General features: G+C 35.7%; 1 protein-coding gene across 2 annotated transcripts in view; it reads left to right on the forward strand.

Moving 5' to 3' along the window:
- The window catches only part of CHIC2 (cysteine rich hydrophobic domain 2), a 47360-nt gene that overhangs the window by 9177 nt on the left and 19788 nt on the right, over positions 1–18395 (forward strand). For both annotated transcript variants that reach the window (XM_004268267.4, XM_033425440.2), the window contains exons 2-3: positions 13203–13257; positions 13399–13554. In XM_004268267.4, coding sequence (XP_004268315.1) covers positions 13203–13257; positions 13399–13554 — 211 coding nt within the window. The remainder of the gene's footprint in view (positions 1–13202; positions 13258–13398; positions 13555–18395) is intronic.

Genomic DNA, 18395 nt, shown 5'->3' on the forward strand with positions numbered 1-18395 from the left:
CCAAATGTATAGAATTTGGTCACATAGTTAAAATTTTTAGAGTTACATTATGAGACATATATATGTCTCCAACTCCAGGGGTTCTGTATCTTCTGGGTAAATATAGTACACTTTCAGTTCTATCCTTCCATGAGCCACATTGATATTCAGATGTGTATTAAGGCAGCCAGATGAATTTAAAGCGTGATTTTTATGCATTGAAATCTGTTAATTTCTTCTATGGTTATGGCTTCATCTCCCAAAATAGCGAAAAAGCTGATTCCATTGAGCTCAGAGTTCAGCATTAGGAAATAAGTGTTGTCTTCACTTGCCATTTGCATAACCCATGTGTTCAGGTTGAATCTGAAATTTCTAGTTCATATGTGTTGTCATATCGACAGGAAGATAAAATTCTCTTAGTCTATAGATTTGTACAGGTCAAGTGTCTCAGAGTTCAAAATATCCAAAACTGAATTTATAATCTTCCCCCCAAATCAGCTTCAAGTGCAGCCTTCCCATTTTCAGTTGATGACAGACCTGGCATCCTATTTGCTTAGACTAAAAAATCTGTGACACATTCTTGATGTCCCCGTTTCTCTTTCACTGCCTCTAATCTGTCAAGAAATCAATCTCTTGGCTCCGTCTTCAAAATATATCCAAACTCTGACCACTTTTTACCATCTGTACTGCTGGTGTGAGTTATCATTTTCTCTCTTCTGCCTTGTACTCAATACTTTTCTTCCCCCTGCTCCCACCTTTGCCTCTCAACCTTTACGGTCTCTTTGGTACATCTGCCACAGTGATTCTTTTAAAACATAAGTCAGATCACGTCTCTTTTCTGTATCAAGACTCCCTGAAGCTCCCCATCTTCAGAATTAAAGTTCCTTTTAATGGCCTGTAAGACCCTACCTGATCTGGCCCATTTCTCTGCCTTCTACCATTCTTTCACTTGTTTACCCCAGTCTAGGCACACAAGCCTCCTTTCCATTCCCCGAGTTATTCTAGGCACACTTCTGGTTAGGGCTTTGCACTGGCTGGTTCCACTTTCTGGAATATTCCCCTCCAGATACCCAAATGGCTAACTCCTTCACCTTCAGATCTTTCACAATTATCTTAATGCATCCTACCCTACTTTCTACTTAAAATTAAAACTCCTCTACTTCCTCTTACTCTGTGCTTTCTCTTTTTTCATAGTGCTTCCTCTGTCAGAACGTGAGGTGAGCCAGGCTTGGTAGAGTACAAACTTTAGACAACTTTCTCTTGCAAAGAGGAAAACTCTCAAACTTTTTTGACAAGAATAAATGTTTAAAACTTTCTTGCTTTTTTACAGCAGCTGTTCCACCTATAAAATGTGAACCCAGAAAATACTGCCTTTTTTTTTTTTTCCTTAAAAACTTTGAGACTGCATTTGACTTTTGGGCCATAAATGACCCTGAGAAGCATGTTGTCTTACCCGAGGCAAATAAAACCAAAAGGTAGATTTACTTTGTTGAGATAATATACCTAGTTCATACCTGAACCAGGGTTAGAATTCAGGCATTCTGTCTCTCCATTGTGTTGCTCTTATATTTTCACCACAGTAACTTCTTTGTGCTTTTCAAACTTTGTCTCACCTGCCTGGATTCCTGGCCTCATGCTTGCCCATGATGGCTACAACTGTTTAATTTTGCCTGGCTTTCCTGAACCCAGCACCTCTCTATGTACCCTGTTTCCTCCACATTACCCCTGACCTTGATGAGGTTGGCAGAAAGTTGGAATATCTTTGACAGTTAACAGTAGCCAGTTTTATCATCGGCTATTCTATTTGCTAAGCTATTTGAAGAGGATATTTGTGAAGTCATTGAGGTTTGGACATTCTCTAATTTAGCATTATCTATAGTGGACATTAAATGATAATATTGTCAACTTTATTAGAAGGATGATAACCATAATAAAAACTAAGCATACATTTACATTGTTTTATAATAATGAAAGCAGTTAAACATACAGAGTTTATACTGTGCACTGTTGGTGCTTTATGTATATGAACTCATTTAATGAGTTAGGGGTGATTATTATCCCTGGTATATAAATAGGGAAACTGAGGCTCAGAAAAGGTAAACTTGCTCAAAGTGACACATCTAGAAAAGGCAGTATCAAGATTTCTATCAAGGCAGTCTGGCTCCAGGGTATTGTTTACTTAATTGCTTTTATTTTATTGAACCAGAGCAACTATTCATCAAGAAACACTTATAACAAAATCCTATACATTTTGGGATTTTAGATACAAATGTGAAAAGCTCAAAAACAGATTTTTTCCCCTAGATCCGTATGAGAATTTTAACATTTGTTATGTGTTAGTTTTATAATTTCTGTTTGATGGAAAAAGGTTTTTCCCTCCAATTCTCAAATATTTTCTCAATTTAGAGTTTCCAGTTCAAGGAGATAAACATTTTCTATGCTTACAGAGAAAGTTATTAGAGGCATTGTCCTGTAGTAGAAATTGCCCCGGGCTTGGGTTCAGGAAAATAAGGCTCTAGCCTAGATCCTACATATTAATTAGCTATGAGACCCAAGCTGTTTGCCTTTTATGCATCAATTTCTTCATCTGTAAAATTAAGTGTTTGGACTAAATGATAGTTGTGGTCCTTTCTAGCTCTCAGATTCTGAGATTCTGTTGTGGAATTAGGAATTATTTTTTTCTATTTAATTTTAAAATTCTTTACAGTATACTTAATATGTATTTAAATATACTTTAAAAATCCTTAAAATATACTCTAAAATATACTTTAAAACTAGTAGAATTAAAAAAAAAAAACTAGTAGAATTATCTTGAAATCTAGACATGTCAATTGCACATATATTTCCTTAGGCTGAGTTAAAAGTAAAAACAAAACTCCTTTAATCATCTACTTTTTCTTCAGGTTTAATGCTTTTTCTAATTATAATGAAAAACATAAAGATTATTAAAAATTGGAAAGTAGTACTTCCCAGTGAAGCAGAAAATAAACCATCTATAATCACCAAGAGGAAAAGGTCATTTAATATTTTGGTGTGTTTGTTCTTAGTCCTTATTAAAATATTTTGTTTAGTTTAAAATACTAATATATGTAATTATTGAAAATTTGGAAAACATGAAATTATGAAAATGAAATGTCACCCGTAATATTTTTGCCTAGGGTTAGCCACTATTAATATTTTGATGGATAAACTTTTTCTGTTTTTCTGTGTATATATAAATATTTTTATTAAAAATTGAGACCATACTTATAAAGTATTTTGTACTCTGCATTTTTCATTTAACATATTGGGAACATTTGCCAATATTATTACAGGTTCTTACATAGTCTGAAACATTAGGCTCTGTTAGATTTCAAAGAACAGAACCACCCAGGGGGCCTTAAGCAGTGCACATTTTTTGTAAGAATGCATGGAGACTAAAGAAGACAGGAAACTTTGCCATTGTATAGCCAGACTTCAAGGAGACTGGAATATTATTATTTTGGATAATTGAGTGCAGCTCTGGTGATGAAGTTATTCTGTCATTTTTCTCAGCAGCAAGTGTCCTTTGGTCTAGTGGTCTGTCACAGCGACTTACCTTCTTTCAGTTCTAGCTTCTGCTGTTGCAGTCGTGAACTGGCAGACTCCTTTTTGCCTCTGTCTCATAGTTTCTGCTTACTGTTGGCTTCAGCTTATTCTTTTTTTAAAAAATTCTTTTTAACCTCTACTTACATGACTTTACTGTATCTCCGCTTCCGCTTAAGCTTCATGTTACCAGCTATTGTCTCTTATTCAGATACCTCAAGAAAGAGGATCAGATTGAGTTAGTTAATGTTGTCCAAGTTGGGTAGGCCCTGCCATCCCATACGCTGCTAGCCAGCCCAGGAATTAGCTGTTCTTAAAGCAGATGCCTGTTTGTGGTCTAATTCACCAGAGCTTAGGGAGCTCCTAGTCAGGCACGCAGAGTAATAGGCTACTCTCTAGTGTACATGGTTTTGAGCTGTGTAGTATCTTTCAAATTGGTATATCATAATTAATTTCATACAGTTTTAGTCTTTCTATTGTTTTAAAACCTTCACTGTTAAAAATAGCACTGCAACTCAGAAACAAGGAAAATAAACATAGCACAAAACAAAGTTGAAGAAATCAGGTTCTTGTACTTCTGTATTTAAAAGACAGAATTCGAAATAACAATGCATTAGTGAATTCTAAGAGACATTAATATGAGGAGATACAAGGAACACAGAAAAATTAAAAATCGAAGTTAAAAAAAAGGTCTGGGGATTATGTAGACTAGAACTATAGAAAAGGTTGAAATGCATTCAGGAAAGCTATTGATTAGTGAACCCCAAACTTGTTTACTTATGATAACATACCTAGTTAATGCCAAATAAAAGATTCAAGTAGAAAAAAAATTATATTGATGTTATCGTATATTATAAAATGTGTTTGCGTAGCAATTACTGTACATCTGCTGAAAAACAGATCCTATTTTAAGAAACAACAAATGAAACAAAATGTCTTTAATACTCCCTCACCAAAATAGCACTGCAGAATACTTGATTATTCGTGAACATATCTGTGCCACTGTAATTATTTTCTTCTAATACATTTCTAGAAGTAGAATTATTAGGTCAAAAGGTATGAACTTTTTTTAAGACTCTTTTTACATACTATCAAATTGTGCGCTTGAAAGGTCTTTCATTTTGTAAGTTTTTTTCCTTTACATTCTAGATCATATGTTACATGTATGTTTTTGTATTTTCTTTTTATTTAACAGTATATTATATGTACTTTCCGTGTTATTAGTTTGCAAACTTCATTTTTAATAGTTGTCTAATATTCTATTATGCTGAGATACTGTAATTTACTTAACATTCCCATTATTTTATTCTTCTCTATTGTGAATAAAGTTTCAGGGAGCTTGTTTATGCATATATTTTTATTCACATTTCAGATTATTTTTTAGGCAGGATCCCTAAAGGAGAAATTACTCTGCCAAAGGTATAAATATTTTTAATGCCAAATTGATTTCTGGAATGGTTGTAATAATTTATAGTTCCACCGACAGTGCATGATATTTTCCATCTTAAGACATTCTTGCCAACATAAAGTGTTTTATTTTATTTCATTTATTAGTCTTTGTAGATAACTAAGATGGCACCCATCTTGAATTATATCTTTTAAAATTATTAAGTGCTACTTCTAGTTTTTTGGGTTAACAGAATGTTAGGTTATTAGGTTTGAAGGGAGTTCAGCTTCCTACCCATTACTCTTCTTTCCAGCATATCGAATTATTATTTTAAGAAATTTGACCTTTCCATTACTGTCCAGGGCCAACTGTACTTTGACTTAGAATAAACTAAATTATTATTATTATATTTTAAAACTTTAAACTTGAAGGAACATAATGGATAAAAGGAGTAATTTATAATGCTGTCCAGTTAAACTGAAACATACCTCTCATTTTCATTGCTAACAAACTCCATCTCCCGCCAAACTTAAAAAAACAAAACCAGCACCACCACCCCCCAAACTGGAACTAAGGTAGTATCAAAATTAAGTAACTTATGTCACATCAAAACCATCAAAGATGATATTTTGTAGTTATATTAACAAACATGAAGTGTGTGGCTTTTCTTATCCATTTAATAAAAAAGGATGGTTTTGTTAAAACTTTATCTGACAGTATTGTTTAGTTGGCACAGCAAAGGAGGTATTTGCTGTAGCCAATAACAAGTAAAAGATTTGCCACTGTGGTACTCAAGCTCTTTGCTAGGAGAAAGCATGCTATATGAAGTGGGACTCACTGAAGAGAGTGTTTTCAGCTGTTCTGTTGAGAGCAGTCTCATCTGTAAAGAAATGTGAACTAAACCCTGGATTGTAGTGGTTTGAATAATGAATGGGAGGTGAGATAAAGAGGTGAATGTGGAAGACTCTTTCAAGACACTGGATGAGGAAGGAGAAGAGATGGATGCCATCATACCTTGAGAGAGAAGAAAATAGGGGTTCAGATCTCAGGCTGGGTAGACTTATGCAGGATTGTAAGCTATGTGTAAGGAGCCAGAGAGAGGGAGAAATGAGTGGATTGCAGAGGAGACTGAAGGAGATGCAACCAGGAGCAAATGATTAGTTTGCCTCCATTGAGAAAGATGGTAAAGATACTGAAAACATAGGTAAATCTAAAAATGAAAGGGAGAGAAGGCATAGCAGTTTATGTTCTTGATCTTTTTTCCTCTGGTTGGAGGAACCATGGTTATCTGCAAAAAAGTGGGTTGGGAGGAAAAGACTGAGCACATAGAGGAGCAATTGTGAAGTATGGAAAAGGGAGTTGATTAGGAATGAATAAAGATTGCTATAGCATTAATCTAACTGAAGTTAGAAATAATCTGTATGATTTTTTTCTATTGTAGCTCCAGGCAGTGGGAATTGAGGTGAAGAAAGTAAACATTTCAATTAAATTGGATTGACAAGAGACACTCTAGAGGGGCAGAAAATAAAGGGTTTTGTTGGAGTATGGTTAAATGATTGATTGTGTAGTTCTGGCAGATAAAGGAGGAAGTGGAGTCATAGGGAGCAGATTTGGAGTAGAAAAGCAAGGAGGAGTGGTAAGGAGTAGGTTACAACCAGAGACAAAAAAGCAAATTTGATAAGGGTGGGAGAAATGAAATGATTGATGGTAGTGGTAAGAGGAGAAATTTACAGTTCAGAATTTCAGAGGTGATACAGTTCCAGATGATGGCGTGGGTTGCTGAATTAAATAGAGGTGAATTTCCTCAGAGTAGATGAGGTCAGTTAATCAGTTAGGTTTTGGTGCTGAGTACTGAATTATTTGGGATGAAGACAAGAGTTCTTGTAGAAAGAAAAAACTGTGATGTGAATGTCTGTGTCATTAGAGAGTGTGAAGTTGTGCCAAAAAGAGCACAGCAGACTTGAGACTGCTATCCTTAAAAAGCCTTGCTTGCTGTGTCGGCTTTTGGTTGGTTGTCTAAGAACTTGAACTTTGGAAGCATTCCCAGTATGCCCAGAATTGATAAGAATGGCTCACTGTGCCTAAACTGTTTGTACAAACAGTATGGTGTATACTGAACACCTGCTTTCCTTCTGGGAGTCTGGAATTTTGGTACATGCTAAGTAGAGGGGGCCTACGTGACTAGTCCATGGTAAAACCTTTGGCACTGACTCTCTAATGACCTTTCCTGGTAGACAACATTATACACATGTTGTGAAAACTAGTTGCAGGAGGAATTAAGCACATCCTGTGTTCTTCACTGAGAAGAGACTCTTGCACGCTTGCTTCTGGTTTCCTCTGGATTTCACCCCATATGCCTTATCCCATTGCTGATTTTGCTTTGTATCCTTTTGCTGTAGTAAATCTAGCTGTGAGTATAGATTTATACTCACAGGACTGTATGCTGAGTCCTGTGAGTCCTCCTAGTGAATCATCAAACCTGAGGATGGTCTTGGGGACCCCCAACACAGAGGGAGCGACCTGGAAGGCTGAAAATGACGGTTGGGCTTGGAACAATGTGGAAATCATGTGCATCAGAGGGAGAGAGAGCAGTGGTGTGGAATTTTGCAATGAGGAGGTAGTGGAATGTAGACATTTCTTCTTGCTTGGAAATTATTTAGCAAATATTTCATGAATATTTATCAGGCATTGGACCAGACATTTAGGATATAAAGATTGTTAAGATATCGTGCCTACCTATAACCAACTCATTGACTATCAGGGTAGGGAGTTAGGCTTATGACATAATTATAATGAGATATGATAAGGACTGTGCAAGAGAGAATATAGTCAAGTATTATGAGGACATGGAAGATGGAGTCTGGAAGATGAACTCCAGGGAATGAGCTATAGTTGAGAATTTCTAAGGAAAGAGTGTCATTTCAACAGGATTTTTGGTTAAAGTGAAGAAAAAAAATTTTTTTTAAAGAGAAGATATAAATAGGTATCCAGGTAGCAGATCAATACATCAGGGGTTCCAAAGTTAAATATTAAAAGAGGTTTGGAAGGGGAAGAATCTGTCAGGAAAGGGAAGTTCTGAATTAGATGAAAATGAGAGTGCAGGGTAACAGATTAGTTTACTCTTTGAATTTTGGCTATAGATTTAGGAACGAGGCGACAGTGAAAATGGAAGTAAGTGAGTAAAACAAGCCTATTTCAAGATTCCATTTAGATTTAGGTGTAAAGTTGCAGTCCCTTTGCCGAGCTTTACCAGGTGTAAGAGCTTTGAAAATTACCTCAATTTATAGAAAAGTAAAAATTGGGGGAATTCCCTGGCGGTCCAGTGGTTAGCACTCTGCACTTTCACTGCTGAGGGCCCAGGTTCAGTCCCCGGTCGGCAAACTAAGATCCCGCGGGAAAAAAAAAAAAAAAAAAGTAAAAATTGGCCTCTTACCTGCTTGCTTCCTTTCTTTTTCTTGTTTTTTTTTTTTTTTTTTGCCGCACTGTGCGGCATGCGGGATCCTAATTCCCTGACCAGGGGTTGAACCCGTGCCCCCTGCATTGGGAGTGCGGAGTCTTAACCACTGGACTGCCAGGGAAGTCCCATGCTTTCTTTCTGAAAAAAAATTTTTTAAAGCTATATAAGCCTTCTGTTGTAGGACTTTGTGATCATGAAATGTTACATAGAAGGTGCTCAATAGTTTGATTTGAATGAATTTCTCTTTTTCTCCAAGTACTAGTAGACTTGTAAACTTGTAATAGGTAAAATAGGTTGTTTAATGTGTTTTATCTTCTTGTCATATATGTCATTCTTTGAAAATAGTTTAAATCGTTTATCACTTCTAAAGCCGTATTTTAAGAGTGATTAAGGACAAGGTCTTTCATAGGAATAGATGCAGATGTAGGACATGTCTACATTTTTCAGGCATCTAATGGACTGACAGTTAATAGGTATTGAATGGTAAATAAGACAGTTGTTGGTAGCACTTTGCCAACCCTCACTTTCTTCTTCATTTCTTCTCTCCCTCTTTCCTTCTACTTCCCCTTTCCAACTTTTCCCTGTATTTTTCCTTCTCCTGCTTTTATTGCTTATGCATATCAAGGACACCTATTAAAATCCACAGCCATTGCCTATCTCCATTAGTAACATTCAAAGCTAGGAAAAAAAGTCATCTATTTTTTTAAAAATTTATTTTATTGAAGTATAGTTGATTTACAATGTTTTGTTAATTTCTGCTATACAGCAAAGAGATTCAGTTATACATATATATACATTCTTCTTCATATTTTTTCCATTATGGTTTATCACAGAATATTGAATATAATTCCCTTTGCTATACAGTAGGACCTTGTTGCTTATCCATTCTATATATTAAAATAATATGCTTTGAAGTTAGTTTTAAGGTATAGGTGGTAGCTAAATTAACCTTTTTTGTTTTGTTTTGTTGGTTAGTTATCATTCAGCATCTTATTTATTTTTTTTAAGTAAAGCAAGACTGTCACTTCAAGTAAAACAACTGATAGCATTTGTTGGCAGTAATTCCAGCTTTCAGATGAAAATTGGAATTTGGGAAAACTTACATCTGCCTCTGTGAGCTTGACAGCTTCTCAATACTTACGATGAGATCAGTGGTCATATTAATGAATGTGATGATTCTGATATCACACAATGAAGTGTGTCAACATTTGGAAATCTGCATAACTCAATCTACCAGTATTTTCCAAGGGACAAATATATGAAGTTATAAAATCAGGTATGGGTAAGAAAAAAAAATCCATTTAAAATGCAAGATATACAGTGGATTTTAATTGAACAGAGTATTCAAAGTTCATTGATAAAGCTTGTTTCCTCCTTACAAGAAATCCTTAATAAGGTAGCACTTATCAAGTTTTGTTATAGTATCAAAGAATATATACAATTTTCCAACTACATATCTGGTGAAACTCAATTTTCTTTATAAACATTAACCAAAAGAGCATATCACTACAGATTGAATGCAGAAAGAGATGTGAGAATTCAGCTGTCTTCCATTGTGTGACATTAAAGAGATGTGAGAAAATCTCACTAAAGTTTTTTGTTTTGAAAAATATTTCTCATAAAAACATTATTTTTGTTAGCGTAAAAATGAGCATTTTGGGCTCATTTATGAATAAAAATTTTAAATGTTTTAGATGTCTCAGTTCTAATGTATAATCTGAAATAGTGATAAATCTAAATCACATAAGCTTAAGCTCACTGAGGTCCTCAAGGATTTAAGAGACCAAAGAAGTCCTGACACCAAATGTTTGAACACCCCTTGTTCACCCAAATGTTTGAATATAGTAGAGTACTATATTCCAAATGGAAATGAGGAAAGGGTGCCTGGGTATCATGGCTCAATCTGCCTATAATCATGAAGTACTTGATTTGAATATTAAATGTCTTTAAACATTTTTAAAGCGAAAGCAGATTGCAGTTGGGTTTCACTCCTGTGGGCTGGGGAGACTCCAAGGCCTTCAACAGCAGCATCTTCTTGCCCCTCTTTACAGGTATTCTTGTTAAGCAGGTGGGAAAGAAAAGTGAGGGGAAATGGGGCTTCCTTGGTGGCGCAGTGGTTAAGAATCCACCTGCCAATGCAGGGGACACAGGTTTGAGCCCTGGTCCGGGAAGAGCCCATGTGCCGTGGAGCAGCTGAGCCCGTGCGCCACAACTACTGAGGCTGTGCTCTAGAGCCCGCGAGCCACAAGTACTGAAGCCCGCACACCTAGAGCCCATGCTCCGCAACAAGAGAAGCCACTGCAGTGAGACGCCCTCGCACCGCAACAAAGAGTAGCCCCCGCTCGCCGCAACTAAAGAAAGCCCCCGCACAGCAATGAAGACCCAACGCAGCCATAAATAAATAAAGGAAGGAAGAAAGGAGGGAAGAAGGGAAGGCTGGTGGCAAAGCTAAGCACTCCCATCTATTGTGAACCATGTCATTCTTTTGGGGGTGAGATGAAGAAAGAGAAAGGATTACTGTCTGTTGTTAAGACACAACAAAATTATGACTGAAGAGGAGAGTGCCTAAAGAATGTCCTTGGAACTGCTAGTTCTTACTCAGAAGAATAACTACTAGCCTGACTTACAAGGAGCCCTGGCTTGCAGGAACAGCAGGGCAATTAGCTGGTAGTGCTCCCTGGGCAAAGCATCAACACTCAGCCTTATTATAAGGAAGTATCCAGGCTTGGAAAAGAAAGGAAATTAAGGTTTATACTCATACTGGATTGCTCCCTCTAAATTAGCATATTACTGGCAAACTATAGGTATTTGATAAAATAATCTGTTCCAAATATTTAATGGCTGAAGGTGGAAGGGGAAGATACTTTAGGAGACTTGGAGGTATCTGGTTGTGGCTTTTCTAAAAAAATTTGAGGACCAGTTGGAAGGAGATGGTTAATTGCAATAATAAACATGGTTGAAATGAAACCTGTTGCTTGAAGGAGAAGATCTTCAGACCAAGGGAGATAACACAAGAGATGGAAGTGTATAATCTAGAAGGTCCAGTATTCTATAAACATTTGTTGAATGGTATCTCCTCTAAGGCAAATAGATGAAAAGGGAGTCCATTATCTAGAGACCTCATAGAACTGTCAGCGAGTACTGCATACCTCTTCCTCATGCTAGGGCCTTTACAGTTGTAGGTGAGTTACCTGTAGGGGCATTTTCAAGTAGAACCACATTGCTCTGAGGCCCCCACAGAAAAAACAGGTTTAGCTCAGAGTCTTAGAAAGAGAATATCACCAATGCCAGAATTATATTAAACAGTAATGGTTGCCAATTTACGTTTAGTGTCAAAACTTTTTTCATAAAATAGTATTCATTGTTTATAAAGACATTTGATGTTATTTCAATGCTGCTATTAAGTAATTTTTGAAAGTACTTTAAGATGATGACAAAATGGTCTCAGATGCCACCATCTACATGTTGTAAGGAAGTCTAGATCATGATGCAAACGACAGCCTGACCCACAGAAGTGTTGTGATTGACTTGCACAGTATTATAAAGGTGGGAAATTTTGCAGAGAAATCTGGTTTTCCATCTCCTCTTAGAAGAAGAAAAATACAACCTGTCAAAGGTGGGCCTGCATTCTAGTGTGACAGTAATCAGCTGGATCTGACTCATTACATTCACACACACACAAATTGTATACCTCTGCTTGGCTGGTCTCCCCACTCCTTATTGACTGCACACAGCCTACCTTATTTGATTTCTCTCTCTAGCTCCACTGATGGTTGAGTTAGAAACCCTTGACCTGGCCAGCTGTTTCATACAGAATATCTTAGGGGATCCCTCTTACCAGTGCCAGATACCCAAGATGCAGTATTGTGTATTCAAGTGTTGCTAAGAGAGTGAATTTTAAGCATTTTCTTCACAGGAAAAAATGTAACAGTGAGGTGATGGATGTGAACTAAACTTACAGTGGTAATCATTTCACAATGCATGCATGTATCAGATCATTAGGTTGTACACCTTAAATTAATGCAGTGTTAAATGTCAAGTACATCTCAATAAAACCGGAAAAAAAATTTGGCTCCAGGGTCCACTAAAAGTCATCATATGTAAGCATCTCAATTTTATTTCCAGGGTGCAGTCTGCTATTACCAATGTTGTCTATGAATGTTTTATTCTTTCCCACTAACTTATGCAAAGAAATAGTCAAGTGCCCAGTCAATCCTCATGATCTTTAAAGACACTTAAAAGCTTGAAGATGTTAAAATGCACTACCTTGGTTTCATTTCTTTGGGGGTATGTGTAGCAAATGTCTTGGTATTTGAAAGTTGAAGTAGCTGTTTTGTTCCAGGTGTTTTTGACATTCTGTAGCTGTAATAGCAGTGTAGATATGCTGATCTCAGAAAATGTAATTTGCGTTCTTAGACATGTTATCCCTTTTTTGAGAGTTAACAAAATGCTCTTGACCTAAAGAGTAATTAATAGCAGAGATTTTAGCTTCCTGTTACTTAATTGGAAGAATCTTAGTAATTTTGACAGAATTGGACAGTTGTGTTGTTTTCCACAGTACTATTTGGCTCACAAAGATAGCTCCAAAGAAGTCATGTCTTTGTATATTCTCAGCCTCTTGTATAAAAGTTTTGATTCAGCTGCTAAAATTGCTTGTTACATTTCATAAATTGCTGATGACAGTGTGTCTCAAACTTCCATTGTTATTCTGTGTATAAAGTTGCACTCTATTTACTTGAAATTTGATCAAGTTAAATGGTGTATTTGTTGCAACCATGACATGTAATAACATATTTTTCTTTTTTAAAAAAATAGATTTGGACTGAGCAACAAATTTGAATCAGAATTCCCTTCTTCATTAACTGGAAAAGTGAGTGTCAATTATTTAGGTATTATTTGTATGCCTCAAAACTAAAGTCTTTTCCTAACAAATTAGAAAAATTTATGCTAATGAGACATGTTTATTGACATTAATACTGCAGTGTTGTTATTTCTTAAAATTTTTCTTTAGGTAGCTCCTGAAGAATTTAAAGCCAGCATCAACAGAGTTAACAGCTGTCTTAAGAAGAACCTTCCTGTTAATGTACGTTGGCTACTTTGTGGCTGCCTTTGTTGCTGCTGCACATTAGGCTGCAGTATGTGGCCAGTTATTTGCCTCAGTAAAAGAGTAAGTTGAATTATATATTTTAATTTAAATATAGAAGTTGACAAGCCAAATCTTGCATTTACCTAGTTTTTATTTTTTGTATTGAATGCATCACACTATTCTGAATACTATACAGAAATAATTTGATCCAATAGAGGAGTGATTAAGTTACGTCCACATGCTGTTATATTAAATAGCAATCTGAAAATTATAATTTTTATGACATAGGACATTACGTTAGGGTAGAATATAGCGTTCTCTATGTATACATTCATGGTGGTAATTGAAAATTTGGGTTCAGGTCTGCCACTTATCTCTGACCTTCTAGGCATGTTTCCTAACCTATTTATTTATTTGTTTGTTTGTTTATTTATTGCTGCATTGGGTCTTTGTTGCTGTGTGCAGGCTTTCTCTAGTTGTGGTGAGCGGGGGCTACTCTTTGTTGCGAAGCTCGGGCTTCTCATTGTGGTGGCTTTCTCTTGTTGCAGAGCATGGGCTCTAGGCACGCAGGCTTCAGTAGTTGTGGCACGTGGGCTCTAGAGCACAGGCTCAGTAGTTGTGGCGCACGGGCTCTAGAGCGCAGGCTCAGTAGTTGTGGCGCACGGGCTTAGTTGCTCTGTGGCATGCGGGATCTTCCCGGACCAGGGCTCAAACCCACGTCCCCTGCATTGGCAGGTGGATTCTTAACCACTGCGCCACCAGGAAAGTCCCTTCCTAACCTCTTTAAACTGTAGTTGACATATTTGTAAAATGGCAATATTTACCTCCCTACTTGAATAGGACTGTTGTAAGGATAAAATAAAATAGTGTTTGTAAAGCTTTTAGTTGAATAGCTCAGAGCAAGAGTCTAATATATGTTGATTAATAGCATTATTACTGAAATGTAAGATAGTACCCATAGAAGAAATAAAATGGTAATAGTGCTTATTTTTATTTGGTGAAATAATGGGGAATTCTGTTTTCTTTTTTTATTCAAAGAAATTTTTTTTGTTATTTTACAAGTTTCCTGTGATGAGTACATAGTAATCCTGTAATCTGAAAAAATGATCTAAAGTGTAATAATTTTGACTGCTTATAATAAAAAATTTCCAAGATGTGGGTAGAGATAAGGCAAATTAGTATAGATTGAATGTGTTATATTTTTGTTAAAAAGCTTTAAAAAATTGTGTAATTAAATGTATAAAAATGAAATACCATTACATTGAAATTGAATGTATAGTTTTGTGTGGCTACATTTCATTTTGTCATCAAATGATAGGAAATATGGAAAAGCAAATTTTATTTGTCCTTTTTTGTTTTACATAATAAGATGTATATTTCTACTGGAAAAATATTTAACTAGTGCATTTTATTAATAGGAAGTAGATATTGCCTTCATAATAAAACTACTATTGTGATATTTACTGTAATATTTACTTTTTTATATTCCAAGAATATTTCTTTTTTTCCCCCCCATAGTTCTCACCAGATCATCTTCCTACCATAGATTAAAAGGAAAAAAAAATATGGTTGTACCTGCATCCACAGTTGAATTTGTAGCTCTTACAGTTTAGAGCCTCTCACTCCCTCCTACTGTTTGGGCATTTCCATTGTTTAAGTGACTGCTATATCTTACTTGGTTGGCCATTTGCTGTTATTTAACCCAAGGAATCAGAGAGTTTTATTACTGTAGAAACCTTTGTGACCTAGTTATTTTTATTTTTTTGAGGTTTTGAGATTCTGTTTTTTACTTTTTAAATGAGTAAACAAGACATTGCAATGTGCACACAGTGTAGGATTTAGAAAACAAAAGTAAACTTCCTACCCTTCTCCATGAATTCTTAGTAAGAAGATCATATTTCAGATGCTTTCATTAAATTCCTTCTTATTTGAGACATAAGGTAGATTGACTTTTTTAGGTTATTTCAGTCTGTAGTTTCAGAAAGTACACTTCATTCAACTGTGTATTATTATATATAAGGTCTTTCTTGTATTTATATGATTTAATTTTTTATGGACTCTATTGTCCAGTGGGCATAAAAAATTTGAATGCTGCTTAAAAAACTGTTCATTTCCCTGTCGAGGGTTTAAACTATTATATAATTGGAGAGAGGGACCCTTCATGCATGTATGAAGAGTATTAGAGGCCCTGAAAAAAGGGGTGCTTTGTAAGATGGGGGCAGGATGATTTGGAGCAGGGATTTTTAACCTTTTATTTATCATAGACCCTTTTGATAGTCTGGGGAAGCCTATGAACCCTTTCTTAGAATAATGTTTTATTTGTGTTTGGAAAGGTTTAATGTATCTTAAATGCGTTTTCAAATACATTGGATTATTCAGGAAACCAATTACATAGTTATCAAAATACTGAAACCCCTCAAATGTGTGCTTTATAAATATTTATTAATGCATGCAAAATAAGATAGCAGGGGACTCACGGTAGTATGATGTTATAGGAAAAATCTGTGATTTCTATGAGTGATAAATATACAGGTCCTATTTAAACTACCACAGTTCGTTGCATGCATTCATAGCCTAAGGAAATATACCACATTTCAGTTAGAGGTTAGTGAAATTAAAGATGAATTTTTGTTCTGTCCACTTTCACAGACTGCTGGAATTCTATCTAGGTATTCCATGTTAAGAACCCTTGATTTAGAGGTACTAGTATAAATAAAAGCTAAAACCCAGCCTGATTGCCAGCCTCTGAACCCCTCTGAACGTCTGCTTTGTCCTCGTTTGTGATGTGGAATCATCTTATATGGTTAGAATTGTCTCACTCTAAGGCAAATCAGGACCAAAGGCATACTCCATATGCAGCTTAGCGTTTTCACCTTCCTAACATTACTTAATAGTTTGAATAACTAGATTTCTGCCTTGTCTTTGAAACCCATCCCCAAATGAGTGATCCTTTTTATGACCTGGCCACGTTCCAGAGACCTGGTTTTTAATCTGTCCTATCGTTATTATTTTTAGGTCTTCCAAATTGCCTTTTCCTTTTAATTTTTTTTAAAATTTATTTATTTTTTGGCTGCGTTGGGTCTTCGTTGCCATGTGTAGGCTTTCTCTAGTTGCGGCGAGTGGGGGCTCCTCTTCGTTGTGGTGCACGGACTTCTCGTTGCGGTGGCTTCTCTTGTTGCAGAGCATGGGCTCTAAGTGTGTGGGCTCAGTAGTTGTGGCTCGCGGGCTCTATAGTGTAGGGTCAGTAGTTGTAGTGCACGGGCGTAGTTTCTCTGGGGCATGTGGGATCTTCCTGGACCAGGGCTTGAACCTGTGTCCCCTGCACTGGCAGGTGGATTCTCAACCGCTGTGCCACCAGGGAAGTCTGCCTTTTCCTTTTAAAAAAATTACCTTAGCCTATTTTTGAAAATTATTTAATATACAGTAAAATTTTCTCTTTTTGATGTACAGTTCTATGATTTTTGACTAATGCATAGAGTTGTGTAACTACTGCCACAATCAAGATACATTACAGTTCTTTCACTTCAAAAAACTTCCTTTTTCTGTCCCACTGCAGTCACACCCTCTTCGGTTTTTAAACCCTGGCAACACTGATCTGTTCTCTATCCCTATGGTTCTGCCTCTTCTAGAATATTGTATGAATGGAAGTATACAGTGTATATAGCCACTTGAATCTGGCTTCTTTCATTCAGGTAGTGCATTTTAGAGTCATCTATTTTGTTTCATGTATCAATAGTTTATTCTTTTTTATTGCTGAGTAGCATTCTATTGTATGGATGTATCACAATTTGTTTATCCATTCACCAATTGAAGGACATCCCTTGTCAGATATATAACTTGCAAATATATTTTTGCAGTCTGTAATTGTCTTTTCATTCTCTTAATGTCTTTGGCAGAGCAAAAGTTTTTTATTTTGCTTAAGTCCAATTTGTTAATTTTTAAAAAATTGATTGTGCATTTGGTGTCATATCTAAGAATTCTTTGCCTAAATTAGGGTCACAACATTTTTCTCCTGTGATCTCTTCTGCATTTTACTTTTAGGTCTGTCACCCATTTTGAGTCAGTATTTGTACAGGTATGAGTAGATCAAAGTTCATTTTTTGCATATGACTTCAAGTTTTCCAAGGTGATTTGTTGAAAAGACTATCCTTTTTCCATTAAATTGCCATTGTATGGGTACATTGTCAAAAGTCAATCAACCATATTTATGTGGATCTATTTCTGGACTCTGTTCTGTTCTATTGACTTGTGTCCATCTTGATTTCAATACCATGTGGTCTTATTTATAATATTTTATAGCTGTATAGTATATAGTATATACATATATATATATATATATGCTATAGTGCTGTAGTACCTACTATAAAACTATAAAGTACTATATACAAGATACGTCTATATATATGTATATATAGTATCTAGTGTGTGTGTATATATATATACACATATATGTGTGTGTGTGTGTGTGTGTGTGTATATATATATATATATATATATATATAGTTTAGTACCTTATAGCTTCATAGTAAGTGTGGAATCAGGTAGGGCAAGTCTTCTAAACTTCATTCTTCTTTTTCAGGATTGTTTTGGCTATTCTAATTTCTTTCATTTTTCATGTATGTTTTAGAATCAGATTGTTGTGTCTAAAAAAATATGCTGGGATTTTGATGGAAATTTTGATGAAATTATAGATCAATATGGAGAAAATAGACATCTTAACAACAAGTCTTCTAAACCATTAATGTGGCATACCTCTCTATTTATTTAGGTCTTCTTTGATTTCTTTTTCATCAGTATTTTGTAATTTTTTGCATAGCATACAGATCATGCACATATTTTGTTAGCTTTATATGTACTTATTTCTTTGGTTTTGGTGCTATTAATGGTATTTTTAAATTTTTGATTTCCAGTTGTTCATTGCT

Source organism: Orcinus orca, chromosome 4 (assembly GCF_937001465.1).
Source record: "Orcinus orca chromosome 4, mOrcOrc1.1, whole genome shotgun sequence".
Taxonomy (NCBI): Eukaryota; Metazoa; Chordata; class Mammalia; order Artiodactyla; family Delphinidae; genus Orcinus; species Orcinus orca.